The following is an 11,407-nucleotide window of genomic DNA, read 5'->3' on the forward strand; positions in this document are numbered from 1 at the left end:
GAGCCTCTAGAAGGGACCCCTGGGAGACAGATAGGAGAATGGGAGGGACTTGGGTGAGGTATGTTCACTAGAGGTCTGCCATCAGGGACTTAGGAACACAAGAACCACAGGAAGTACGACCCAGGACTTTTGCCGTGAGCTCTGGCAGTAGCCTGGGAAGAGGCAAGTACTGTCCTCTTGTTGATTTAAGCAAGTAGCATAGAGAGTCTCAGAGAGACCTTTTTCTTCAAGGAGATTGCCAACCAGCCCTATATGACGCCTTTCCTACTGTTAAGAATAACTGATCAGTTAAAGATCGGAGTATATTAAATAAGTAACAAGGGAAAACAAAAAAATACCAAGATGAAGGCAGGTATGGTCAAGCTTCCCGGTTCAGACCCTGAATTACTGGATTTTCCTGAAATTTGGGTCCATACTAAACCAAGTATTAAACCTTGTGAAAAGAAGAAAAAGGAAGCTGTCTTTCATAGCTTAAGTGTTACCTAATAGGTTATTAGAGTTTTGGTTCAGGAAAAATACTGTTTTAAAGTATCTGGTGACAGCCTGTCTCTATGTCAATGGCACATTTTGGACAAAGAAATTATAAATACACAGGGAGATCAAATTATGCAGTATTGTAGATTAGGAATTGTTTTTGCTTTGCTTAGTTCTGATGGGATTAGATAGCTCTGGTAATTTTTGCCATGCTTAGTACTATTACAGATCTTTCCCTTTTCCACAGGAAGCTTCTAATCCTTATTTGTTTCTCAGGATAAAACATATTTGTGAGAAAACTGTGCACTGACACCAGTTTAAAGCCCAAGACAAGTCATGCAGCTCCTTGGAGGAGTCCCTGGCCTTGGACTTGTCTTTTAACATGAAGGAAGATTTCCATCCGGACAGTGCCACTGTGGGTACCAGTCCTCCAGGAACTTCTGTTTACAGTCACTTGAGGTCATCCCATGACTTTCAGGAGCTAACATGATGAAGTTGGCAGCTGCTCAGAAAATGATTATTCATCAAATGCATTAAGCCTTAGCAAACTCAGCATCATGATGGAAATTGTCACTCTTTCAGAGAAGGATTTGAGGAGATCTCATTATTTGTGTTCACAGTATTTTTGTTCGTACACATTACATCCACAAACATCAATGTTATACTCAAATTCCTCTGTGGCAAAAATGAGTCTCTATAGAACATTCCAAAGCTAAATAAAAAATGTGGTTCGGTACTGAGGCCGATATTATCATATAGATTAGGTGAGAGAAATTAGGAAAGAGAGAAATGCTTTCAAACAGATACGGTGCACATTCCCACATTTGAAGAATTTAACTTTGGATGTGATGGGGGGCACAGAATAGTTTCTTCATACTCACCTATTGAAATTACTTTTGAATAATTTTATTTGGGAAAACACGGTGTTCTGTATGATAAAACCACACACACACACACATTACTCAAGAAAAGGAATTTGCTAAAATAAACTTAACAATACTGAGAGGTTTTGGTTTTGGTTTTGTTTCAAAATAAATGCATAGTATCTTACAGTCCATTACCTACAATACTCAGCTTCTGGTAAAAAAACTGCATTTTTAAGAATGACACCATCAGCGCAGAGGAATCTCAAAGGGGTTTGAGAGTTGCTCTCAACAGGTGCTGCGTATAAGAATGAGACAGGCAAACAACTACACATCTTCCAAAGCCCAAATGTATTTTTAAATTGAAGGCTGTCCTCTGAAATAATTTAAAATAGCTCTCTCTCTTAGGAAAGGTTTATGATTAACTGATCTGTTATTTGTACTTTCTACCAGTGCCTGTTAATGCCCACATATGGATCTTCAAATTTTCCACTGTGTACTTTTTGTCTGGAGAAAACCTTGGACTGGAGATAAGGCCGTTTAAAAAAATGTATTTCTAGCAGCTCACGCTTCCAGTCCACCAGTCTGGGCTTGAGGCTGTGTCAAGATCATGAAATACATACTGTTTGTCACCTTTCTTGGTGTGTCTGGTGAGTATATTTTTTCCTTCTATTTTCGTAATTTATAAGGAAGCTCATTTTCTGAGCAAATTTGCAAATTTCCTGCAAAATTGCAGGAAAGTGAAGTGCAATTTCAACTTGCAAAAGTTCTAAGGCAGAGCACTGCAACTTCTTTTGCCTGCTGTCTGTTCATAATTGCTTGTGTCACAAAATGGGGAATGAATGCCTTCACAGGGGTTCTTGACCCAGGAATACTGAATGTGCCCATAGCTTCAAAAAAAGACTGTCCCTTTCTTAAGGACTATGAAGTATGAAGATAACACCTCTGGCCCAGGAAGTCCTAAAGCTGCTGTAAATTTCTGGACTGTGGGCGAGTGCTTGCCCACCACTGCTACTGCGAGTTTTTATAGAAGTAGAGCCTACAAGTGAGATGCTTCAGTCGGTCACAGGGGCGCAAGGTTCCTTTATGCCAGATGTTGACATATGCCACTTCTTATCTCCCAGTTGCCTTCCCCATCAATGCTGATGATGATGATGACAAGATTGTGGGAGGCTACACCTGTGCAGCGAACTCCGTCCCCTATCAGGTGTCCCTGAATTCTGGGTATCACTTCTGTGGAGGTTCCCTCATCAACAGCCAGTGGGTCCTGTCAGCTGCTCACTGCTACAAGTCGTGAGTGGAAAAAAATATATTCTTCTGTAACGTACTTCTTTTTTCCAGTTCACTTCTAGCAGGAATTCTGAGCTGTGAGATCCAAATATGTAAGTGATTCTGTTCTGACAGGAGACAACCAAGGAACGGGTGGCTCATTCAGGAAGCTGGGCTGAGGCATCATAAGGGGTTTTCCACTTCTGCAAACGTTTCTGTGAACACAGATCACTTTCTGAAATGACAATGCGATAATCTAGCAATGAGTTACGGGCTGTGATTTCTTATAAATTGCATTAATCTTACTAAAACTTAGTCACTGGAGAACAGGAAGAGGAATGAGGTCAGGGTGATTGCCGTTTGCCTTTTTCCAGCACCGCTATATATTCAACTTGTCCCAGCTCAAAAAAATAAACCTGCAGAAATTCACCACCTGCACTGGGAGTGGGCAAGATCTCAGTGTGGGTCCCGGGGACTTATTGCAGAACAAGAAGGATAACCTCCATGAAAACAGCTACTACGATAGCGATGTTGAAGCGAGTGCACATGGGGACAGGCAGGTTCCTTGTAACCTGTCAGTAGCAGTAAAGTATACGCCATTCCTTCTCTTTTCCAGTCGCATCCAAGTGCAGCTCGGGAAAAATAACCTGGCACTCACGGAATCGACACAGCAGTTGATTAGTTCAGCTAAAGTCATCCGCCACTCTGGCTACAGCTCCGCAACACTGGACAATGACATTATGCTCATCAAGCTTGCCCAACCAGCCCAGCTCAACCGAGCTGTCCAAACAGTTCCTCTGCCTACTGGCTGTGTGGCCACAGGCACCACGTGCCTAATCTCTGGCTGGGGCAACACACTCAGCGATGTCGGTGAGTACTCTGTGGGAATGTACAGCATCATGAGGGCCTGGGAGACACTCTAAGACCCCACAATTACCTCCAAACAGTACAGGGTAAAGCACGGAGAAGCGCTGCCGGACAGGCCTCTTTGAGTGATCAGTCTGTGTAGGACAGCAACCATTACCATTTAACTGCTTTAAAGGCAAGCCTTTACAAGGTCCTTCCTCGTGTTCTGTGTTATGAACATGGAATCACTTAAATCATCTATGTGCCTTTCACCAGGATGTTCACAGTGCCACAGATTTTGTGGCCTGGTGCTATCAGCTGTGCAGTGCCAAGCACTAGCAATTTAACTAATGTCAACAGAGTTGTCAGTTCCCTGAGAACAAGATCAAAATCTGTGATCGTGGATCTAAAATCACTAAAATCACTACAAGAGAGCTCCATTCTCTTACACCAGTGGTCAGAGGTGTGGATGGTGACTTGTGTCTCATGTTCAGTGATTACTTTTCTGCTAAGAAAGATCTTCTCTGGGCTCTGAAATTAACTCAGAGATGTCATCAGCCATCTCTCCCTGTTTTCTTGTAGATCCATATCCAGATACCTTGCAGTGTCTGAAGGCTCCTGTACTCTCCTCAAGCGAGTGCACCAAAGCCTACCCTGGGAAAATTACCAAGAACATGATATGTGTAGGATTCATAGAGGGAGGAAAAGACTCCTGCCAGGTAAAACATCTGCCTCTCCTTTCCCATATGTTTCTCTCCTGCCTTTTGCTAGTAGAGGAGGCCATCATATTAGAGAGTCTGCTATACTCACTGCACTGGCATGTCTGAATGTTGGTTTTTTGAACAACAGTGGAGGCTTAGGGTGAGAGTTGCTTATTGAATGAGGCCAGGCTTTTTTCCACTCAGTTAGTCATTGTCCCTTTTTTGAGACAGTGAATACCTCTGCCCTAATTCTCCACAAGCAGACCATGCCACCTCCTGCACCTTAGGCTTCTGAAAATGGAGGAGTGCTGCACCAGACCGTTAACAGTAATCATGGTGACTTTAGAGCTTAGGACACAAACATTAGTTTTGGACTCACCAAAAATGAAATAGCCAGTATGCCGGGATCCAGGCAGTCTGGAAAATGAACACACCTGACAATTGCTCTGCATTTCACATGTGCCTAGCTCCACGGAAATATTTGGCAGACTAATGTTTAAGACACACATATCCTGGGACACACATGCCAAGGACTGCACCCGTCAAAAATAGGCAGCTGACTCATCCTTAGCTGTGGTGTCCTTGGAGCTAAAGTAAGGCACAGTAGCATCAGGTGTAGAGTGGTAATCAGAAATGACCTTTGTAGAAGTTCTGTGTTGAAAAAGCCCAACTGAGCTCCCTCGAATGTCAGTGATTTCTGGGATCTCTGGCTCATCACTTACGCTGACGCCGTTTGCTGAATAACTGTATCCTTTATGTGCACAGGGGGATTCCGGTGGTCCAGTAGTCTGCAATGGGCAGCTCCAGGGCATTGTTTCCTGGGGTATTGGATGTGCGCAGAAAGGCTATCCCGGGGTTTACACTAAGGTTTGCAATTATGTCTCCTGGATCAAAGCAACTATGTCTGACAACTGAGACACTCTCGTTCTATGTGACCTGCTTTTTCTCCTCATCGTTTTCTTCTGTTCTGGGATTAGACATACAAAAACTATCAAAAAATAAAGACTTTCAGGCACCCCTTCTTTGTGCACCATTTCTCTGGGTAATTCCATAGGCTATGATATGGAGGACAGAGGCAGGGAATGTCACTCTGGGGGAAATAGTTAATATTTGTAGTGCCTCTCAACTAGCAGGATCTTGGAACATTTTGCAGACTCATCTTCAGGGGTGCTTCAGTCAGTTACAGGCAGCCATTTCTGGAGCAGAACATCTTTTCTGTTTATCAGCATGTACTCAGGTGCCACAAAGCTGCCTAAAACAGCTGAGAGAGTGCACTGAATCACACAGGCAGCATAGTCCTACTGTAGAAAACAGTAGGCAGCAACACAAACACTCTCCATCGCCCCCATTCCCATCCCCAACAACATGAATGAACATTGTCTAGTGGAACCTCCCTGAAAGCTCTACTTGGTGAATGAAACAACCTCTTGCTAGGGCTTGTTCTCCTCATGAACCAGTGCCACAGGGGCTGCTGTCTGGACTTTTTTGGTCAGTTAACTGGTCGTGCTGGGCTTGCTCAGTTGCCCTGGAAGAGTCAAAAGGACAGAGATGTTCCTGGGTTCTGGTTTTAACTCCTCCCAACCCCAACCGGCAATGGAATTGAAAGTCCAACCGTATCCTGGGCTGCATCAAAAGAAGCGAGGCCAGCAGGTCGAGGGAGGTGATTTCTGCCCCTCTACTCTGCTCTGGTGAGACCTCACCTGGAGTACTGCGTCCAGCTCTGGAGCCCTCAGCACAAGAAGGACATGGAACTGTTGGAACGGGTCCCGAAGAGGGCCACAAAAATGACCCGAGGGCTGGAGCACCTCTCCTATGAGGACAGGCTGAGAGAATTGGGGTTGTTCAGCCTGGAGAAGAGAAGGCTGCGGGGAGACCTTATTGCAGCCTTTCAGTACTTAAAGGGGACCTATAGGAAAAATGGGGACAATCTTTTTAGCAGGGCCTGTTGTGACAGGACAAGGAGTAATGGTTTTAAACTAAAGGAAGGTAGATTTAGACTGGCTAGAAGGAAGAAACTTTTTACAATGAGGGTGGTGAGGCACTGGAACAGGTTGCCCAGAGAGGTAGCAGAGGCCCCAACCCTAGAAACATTCAAGGTCAGGTTGGACGGGGCTCTGAGCAACCTGAGGTAGTTAAAGCTGTCCCTGCTCACTGGAGGGGGGTTGGGCTAGGTGATCTCTAAAGGTCCCTTCCAACCCAAAGCATTCTATGATTCTATGATTCTCTTTCTGCAGCCTTCCCTCCCTTGCACTGAGGGAAGGATCTGATCCCCTGCAGCCTGCAAGGTGTCAGTGCTGCCAATGAACTGAGGTTTGTGTCATGGTCAGCAAGCTGAACTCTGCCACGCACTTTGCACCTAGTACAAGAGGTGGTTTGGGGCTGCATTACCATCTTTCCCTCCAGCATCAGCTCTGTTTCACTACCTCACACACATCTGTAGGTTCTTTCCCTCCACAAAATGTCCTCAGCTTTTCCAGTGGCTCTGGATGGTTCCAGGGAGCGCAGCTGGCCTTGGGCACTCTGCAGATCCTAGCTTCTTGTTGCACATCCTGATTTAGGATTCTGCCGACTATGCCAGTTTGTCACAAATGGGTGATTTAGAGCTCTTAAAGACTCACCATCAAAGGTATTAGCAAAAGTGCTTTTAACACGATGTTGTAAAAGTGCGACTTAACAAAGTTCAATGGCAAGGTTCACTCTACTACTGTATGGCGCAATCATTTGAACAGTGATCATAACTACCAAGGCATAAATCAAAGTTACCAGGGCACAAATCAAAGTTACCATACTACCAGGTTATGCACGATATTGGTCGCTTACCAAAGATCTGCTGTTGGTAAAAGGTCTCTCTGCCCCGAGGAGCAACCTTGAAAGGTGTCCCATCTCAAGGGGAGATCACTGCCATGCAGCCAACCGCTTAGCAGGGAGAGCTGAAAGAAGGATCACTTAGGCTGTCATATTTATGGAATAAAGTGGTTGGCTTGTAGTCAAACTGCATGCAATGGAAAAGGTATGCACGAGACTCCTTGTACCCACAACTTTGTTCCTTGATAAATGAGTCTTGGAAAAGCCACACGCTATTCATGTGTTAATCACATGATCAGTGTTCCAAGCTCGTATGCATCGATGCTCACTGTGTCACTCTGCTCCTTTGTGGGTTTTCAGAGAATACATTGGAACTAAATGAGTTCTTGGCCCGGTCATGGCTTAGACCTTTATCTCCTTTGGAGCCCGTACCAAACTACCGCTAGTTTGGTTAAGGGGTCGAGTGCATCCGACATACTTCTCCGCAGAGACAATACCTGGTGCAGATCCCTGACAATCAGGCTCTCATTCACATTTGGAAATAACCCTGTCTCATCACTCCCCACTCTGCTCTCTACAGAAAAAGAGGGGAGGCTGCATCTTGTGATGGTGTGAGGAAAATTATAGTTAAACCCATACTCTCCCAAACTGATTCTGCAGGGACGCCTGGCCTCAACTCTGTGGGCAATGGCCAGCTGACCATACCAAGAGAAAGCAGAGGCAGAATCTCCCCAACCAAGAGATCACTTTCTGTACAGAGAGGTTTGTGCTCAGCTTCCTCAGCGTCTGAATCAATGTGTATCTCAGTACAGCAATATTTGCCAGAGTCATTCACTGAGGCAAAATCTATTGAAAAGGACAAGCGATAGCCCATACTCCTACAGATCTTGAAGTGATTCTGAAATTTGGCCTCAAACTCTGCCTTTTCTCCTTCCACTGAAAACACTACCAGCTGCAGCATGCCATCCTTTCTTTGAGCCTGCTTATACCATGGCATGTAGGGGCATGTGGTTCTCATCTGGAAACAGCTGAGAGTCACAGCCCCTCCCTCTTTGATGACTGTGTCTGGAGACTGTTGAAGGACCTACCCTGTCAGGAGGAAAAAAAAAAAAAAAAAAAGAGGAAAAAAAAGAAGTGGGAGGGTAGGCAGAAGGTGAAATGATTTGAGGAGGAAGGGGATGAAAAACCCCCCCCAAAATCTAGATGGGGTAAGGGATGGGATGGGTTTAAAAGCTATGGGCAAGTTTCTCATCTGTCTATGAGAAGTAGAAATAACTGACAGAAAATGTGAATGCATTAGAAATGTTTCAAATGGGGAGGAAATCAGAAAAAAATAACAGTCAGCGATGGAAATCTGCTCGTGGTGGCAGCACAGGCACGGAGAAGTGCGAGGAGGAAACACTGAGGAAGGAAGAGATGCATGACATTCGGGGTGGGCAGGGCAGAGTGAGAGTGCCTGAAATGTGAGAAAGTCGTTGGCTGGCTGGGATCAGTGGGAAATAACAGTCAGACAGAGCAGCGGGTGGTATGAACCCTGCACAGCTGTCTTTATATGTGTATATGCACATGCGTGCAATCACAGGAACATGATGGGGCTGGATGGGAGCCCGAGTTTGAGGCAAGGCAGGCATGATGCTGTGGGGTTTTCCTTTCTTCCTTCCGCATCATCTGAGATCTCCAGAAAAGAGGCATTATGCAAAGGAGACAGAGATATGGGGCATGGTTTTTCCTTCTCTGTCCCACATCTGTCACTCCATTCCAGACTCCCTGAAACTTCACAGGCCCTGAGCCCACAAGCTGCAGTGTGGGATCATTTCTGTGCAGCCCAATGCTGTTCATGCCATTGCCCCAGGCACAGAGTGGGCTGCTGACATAATGATCCTCGTGTGCCTTGTAGCTTGGCAGAGAATGCTTGGCACAAATGCACCTTTCTCCTCCAAAGAGAGCTCTGAAGGGAGAAAAAACTCTGCCCTTGGCCTTAGACTGGGAGTGGAGATCCAGTGACCATGCCAAGAAAAATTCCCCGTGAGACTTATTATTCAGGGGTGAGGGTAGCGGGAAGAAGCTGGGCAGGAATTCCCCCTCAAGGACACAGAACAAGGTTACCTCTAATGCCTGCCTCCTCCTTGTGGGTTATTTGTGGTAGAACAGGAGACATTATTTCCCTCACATGGATCGCATCCGCTTCAAAATGTCCAGTGCTCTTGATGGCACGTAACATAAGAAGCAGTGTGCTGCTGGAAAGACCTGCATAGCTTGATATGGTCAGCATGTCCATGAAGCCTTGTTTCATCAGGACACAGCCACATCCATTCACCTGCATCCTTCCCAGATGACCCCATCCTTGGGCTGATGCCTCCCTTTTCCCTAGAAGCTTTCTCATTCTTTGTCAGACTCACATTTAACAGTCTGGCTCAGAGCTCTGGAGGCACTCTGATATGCAGCTTTACAAGATTAGTGCTCTGTGGTTCTGTTCATGGGTGAAAGGATGAGGAGGAACTTGAAAGCAGCTGTTCAAAAGCTCTGTCGCTTCTGGGTTCTCATAGGTGAAAGATATGCCGGAGAAAGATATGTGCGCTGACAGACATCCTGACTTGCATGGAAGCGTCTCCTGCTTGCAAAGCACCATCTGGGCCAAGGAATAGGTTCCGGTACTGTGGACTTTGATGCTCATACTTGCCTGTAGCTCCCTGGATGGCTGAAAGCAAATACATGAGCTGGGGGAAAGAACTTGTGTCACTGTTCACCATTTTGTCTCTGCTGGGAGGACAGACGATCCATGGCATTGTATGACTGAGGGAAGGGGGGGAGCAGGAAGGAATGGAAGAGGGGAGAGGGTGGCGTTTTGAGAGGGGGTCAGAAGGAGGCAGGGCATTGAAGCAGAGGCTTTGGATCTGCCACGTTGAAGAGTTGGTCCTTGCCTGCAGACTGAGTGGGACATCGTGTGCTGTGCTTGCAGAGCCACAGGAGGAGGCCTCCCCATCCCAAATCCCACCTTCCTGGGGTGGAGAACCTGCCTGGTCTGTTTCTTTTGCTGATGTGCCTACTCTTGGTCACAGGGAGAGCTGGTGTCCCCTGCACTCCTCTTTGGGATATGTCACTGAGCCCAAAGTGATTTAGGAGCCTCCTCAGTGGCCTAGGAGCCCAGCGATCAAGTCAAACATCTTGTGCTCCCAGGAAGTCACTTGGTTGTTCGCTTTGCGAACATAACAGGAGCTTCTGAGCTAGTCAGGGGTTTACCCACTGAGTGTCTGAGAACTGCACCGCAGAGGGTGTCTGGCATCACTGCTTACCCCTGGAGTCCCCGAAGAGGGGATCCAAGGAGCCATCATGCTCAATACAGGGACATCAGTTCCTAGGGACAGTCAAGTCCTAGCTCCATGTATCCCTGGGGTCTGGCTCTGTATAATCTGGTTCATATCATTCAGAGGGTGGGTCTGGGGAAAGGTCAAGATCCTCCATGCCCTAGGGAAGCATGGAGCATGCACACCCCCACACCCATACCTCTCAACCCCCACCCATGGCAGGTGCTTCCATGGGGGGAGTCCAAAAGCTTTCAGAACAATGGCAGAACCAGAAAGGTGACTGTGGGCAGCCAGCATGCATCTGTGGCACCTCTCCTCTCCTTGGGCTGGGGGTAGGAGGCAGCGGTGGGAGACCTGCTTTGCAAACCTTCCCTATAAATTAATACGAACAACAAGCCACCTAGGTCCATAGTGGGAAGCCTGCTGTGTTAGAGGCCTGATTATTGGATCGGTGCCAGGACTGTAAATCCTGGTTCCTCAATATTGTGTACTCAGAGGTAGGAAGTAAAAGTTACCTGTTAAGTGGATCTAGGTATTACCACGTAGTAAATAAGAAAATTAAAGATGAACCCATTTACCAATAGACCAACCTTCCAAGCTGGAAGGTATAAAACATCAGCTTACCCCAAAAGCTTCTGAAGTGAACCCAGTCCTGGGGTACATCTCCAGCTGCAAACAAGTCTCTCACTTAACCCAGTGAAGCTGCAGCACAATGCTGGCGGCCTTCCAGGGGCACAGGAAGGAGGAGGATTGGTGAATGGAGGGCAGCTGTGTTAGATATTATCAACGGACAAGCAATGGCGGCTTGCGTTTCTAGACAGCCATGTTCCTAGTTCAAGTATTTCAGTCAGCTGTATCATCACTGGACTCAGATAAAGTAAATACATTTGCCCAGGCTGATGCAAGACCCTGGGAAAGGGAAACCTGGCGAGACTGTGGGCTGACAGAGATAAAGTCTCCCAGGAGCATAGAGCGGAGGAGTTTCTGAGGCTAGTCCCTGTACATCTCACAGAGCGTGGTGGTGGAGGGACCGCTGATTCTCTCCTCCCAAGTCTCTCCTGCCTGGGAGGAGCTGGTTGAAAGACATCCAATCTGACCTAGGAACATTGAGTCCCCAGTTGCTGGAGGCCAGGAGAGCGTGTGG

General features: G+C 46.6%; 1 protein-coding gene across 1 annotated transcript; it reads left to right on the forward strand.

Annotated features, from left to right (window-relative positions):
- The first annotated feature begins 1,947 nt into the window (after nucleotides 1-1,947).
- LOC104025783 (trypsin I-P1) lies at nucleotides 1,948-5,068 on the forward strand. Its single transcript, XM_009491951.1, has 5 exons — nucleotides 1,948-1,987; nucleotides 2,462-2,630; nucleotides 3,223-3,476; nucleotides 4,035-4,171; nucleotides 4,919-5,068. The coding sequence occupies exons 1-5, from the start codon at nucleotides 1,948-1,950 to the stop codon at nucleotides 5,066-5,068; spliced, it is 750 nt and encodes a 249-aa protein (XP_009490226.1).
- The last annotated feature ends 6,339 nt before the right edge of the window (nucleotides 5,069-11,407 follow it).

Source organism: Pelecanus crispus, chromosome 1 (genome assembly GCF_030463565.1).
Source record: "Pelecanus crispus isolate bPelCri1 chromosome 1, bPelCri1.pri, whole genome shotgun sequence".
NCBI lineage: Eukaryota > Metazoa > Chordata > Aves > Pelecaniformes > Pelecanidae > Pelecanus > Pelecanus crispus.